The 2,313-nt window shown below is 58.0% G+C and overlaps 1 protein-coding gene across 1 annotated transcript; it reads right to left on the minus strand.

The window, feature by feature from the left end:
• Positions 1-344: 344 nt before the first annotated feature.
• On the minus strand, positions 345-1,994 carry LOC104623764 (neuroblastoma suppressor of tumorigenicity 1). The gene is made up of 3 exons (XM_010290943.1): positions 1,807-1,994; positions 1,470-1,581; positions 345-631 (listed from the first exon to the last, which is right to left on the minus strand). Exons 1-3 carry the CDS (start codon positions 1,974-1,976, stop codon positions 377-379), a joined length of 537 nt encoding a protein of 178 aa, XP_010289245.1. The 5' UTR covers positions 1,977-1,994; the 3' UTR covers positions 345-376.
• Between the last annotated feature and the right edge of the window lie 319 nt (positions 1,995-2,313).

Below are 2,313 nucleotides of genomic sequence, written 5' to 3' on the forward strand. Positions count from 1 at the left end.
CGGGACTCAGCAAGGGCTCCCCAGCAGGCTCAGGAGCCTGCAGACAGCCCCCGGGGAGCCCAGCGCAGCTCTTGCTCTCAGCCGAAGCCCCCTCGTCCGGGTTCCCACTCCTCTCAATATATTATTACTATTATGTGCAAGTAGTTTTGCATCCGAAAACCCCGAGCTTGACTCTCTCGTCCTGCAGCTCCAGCCCCACATCCGCCCCTCAGTCCTGCTTGTGCCCCAAAACGTTCCTCCAGCCCCGGGGTGTCGTGGAGAGCAAAGCGTGAGGGTAGCTATTAGACAGGAAAGACTCCACCACCCCCCTCCCTCCCCAAACCCCGGCCCTCTCCCTCGCACACACCCCCTGCAAGGACAGTCCGTGAGGGCCAGGTCACTCGTCGCCCTCCTCCTCGTGGTGGTGGTGGCTGGAGGCGGGAGGTTCTTCCACCTCTTGGTGGTGGTGGGCATAATGATGGGGGCTGGGACCTTCAGCAGGCATGTTCTCCTCCGCGTTCAGGTAGACGTTGAACAGGGCTCCCTCGTGGCTCGGCTCTTTCCCACAAGCCTGGCAGCTACAGTGAAGTATCTTCTCCACCAGCTTGTCAACCCTGGGGATCTCGTCGTTGCCTGGACAGTCCAGTGTTACCTGGGTAGAGGGATGAGGACGCTGTGAGTGAGCATGCAGGCTCAACGCCCAGACGGCCATCCTGCTGCGGGGCAGCCTGACCTGCCCCGTGCCCTGCAGACTTGGGGTATTTTAAGCCAGAAGCGATGGTTCGCTATCCATATAGACCTCCACAGTCGGTTCTCTGGGAACGTCTTGCAAGGTCACAAGCTGCAGACACCCAAATGCACCGACACTGCTCTCAGGCACTGCTGGCACAGAAATATCGGTGGTAACTGCAAAGGCCACCCACAAGACACGCTGCTGAGCACCTCAGATAGTTTAGACTAAACCATCTGCCCCATCTGCCCAAATGTCTGAGTTGAAAGCAAAGCAGAGAGCTGAACCCAGCTCCCTAGGTGCTCAGGCTTGCCTCGGAGGCAGGGTTTATGGCTGTGCCAGGATCAACGGTGGCATGAAACTGTGAGGTCTGAGGGCAACTGGCAGATGGGCTGTTGGAAGCACTTCTGGACATGGAAGCAGGCAAAAACTCCTAGGTGGGAGGAGGCGACAAAGGGAGCGGTGGAGAGAACAGGCAGGTGGGATGAGCACAGGGATGAATAATGCAGGGACTGACGGGGGATGCTTCTGCAGAGTGACAAATACAGCAGTCACGTTGCTTCCTGCAGCCCCTTCTACCCAGGCGTCTCCAGAAAGGGTAAAGTCACCAGAGAGATACCATGGAAGGAAACTACAATTGGGGAAACCTCAGGGATGGAGAATGACTTGCCCCAAAACTGTGGCAGAGCAGAGTTGAGAGCCCCCAAGCGAGGCCATCCCCAGCCGCAGAAAGGACCATAGAGCAGGCAGGGATACTCACGATTTCCCACATGGACTGGGCTGGCATGCAGGAATCGCAGTGAACCAGGGACTCTGTGGACTGAGGGAAGGTGTTTGGGACGCTGTAGCTGAAACACTGTCCCAGACAGGCCCTGCAACGACAACAGGAGGGATGAGGGCTCAGGGGAGGTGCCTGCTCCTCCCAACAAAGGCAGAAGGAGATCTGACCTTCCACCGAGAAAGCCAGAAGGCAGCCAGGCAGAGGCAGGACATTGTGCCTGGCTTCTTGAGCCAGTGACAGTCCCCAAAACCACCCCAGTGTCATCAGCAAATGGAAATCAGCTGCATCCAGCTCTGCCCTGAGGGTGGGTCCGTACCTGTTCTGGATGGACTTGGACTCGCAGCCGCTGTGCCCCACGATCTGGGTGATGTTCTTCGCCTCGCACCAAGCGCTCTTGTCTGGGAAGAGGGCGAGCTTGTTGATGGGGGGCGGTGCGGCCAGGAGCAGCGCTGGGAAGAGGGCACCAACCACGAACCATAACATCATGGCCAGCTCTGCCAAAATCCTACAACTGGAAACAGAGAGCAAAGCGTTAGCCGGAAAGAAACCAGGCAAGCCAGCCCGTTTCTCCAACCCCACGGCAGTTCTTGGCTGCGACAAGCGCAGGTATGTCCTCCCAGTGTGTCGGTACTCACATCTCCCTCCACAGCCACTGCTGTGGCCAGGAAGGCTCCCCAAACCACTGCACGGGGAGTGGGACATGCTGCTCTGCCTCTTCCCTCTTCAAAACAAGCTCTGGGGCAGGCAGATACCTGCATTACTTCTCCCGAGCTTTGTGCCAGGAGCAACAGCAGGCTTTTCATCATTTCCCACCCAAAGCTGG

This window comes from Phaethon lepturus, unplaced genomic scaffold, assembly GCF_000687285.1.
Source record: "Phaethon lepturus isolate BGI_N335 unplaced genomic scaffold, ASM68728v1 scaffold24717, whole genome shotgun sequence".
NCBI classification, from domain to species: domain Eukaryota; kingdom Metazoa; phylum Chordata; class Aves; order Phaethontiformes; family Phaethontidae; genus Phaethon; species Phaethon lepturus.

Excerpts from the sequence above, each read along its gene's own strand:
- LOC104623764 (XM_010290943.1), bottom strand. The coding sequence starts at position 1,976 with ATGATGTTATGGTTCGTGGTTGGTGCCCTCTTCCCAGCGCTGCTCCTG. Across the intron at positions 1,582-1,806 it reads TCCAAGTCCATCCAGAACAG|GGCCTGTCTGGGACAGTGTT; the intron begins GTACGGACCCAC and ends TTGTCGTTGCAG. Across the intron at positions 632-1,469 it reads CCCAGTCCATGTGGGAAATC|GTAACACTGGACTGTCCAGG; the intron begins GTGAGTATCCCT and ends CCCTCTACCCAG.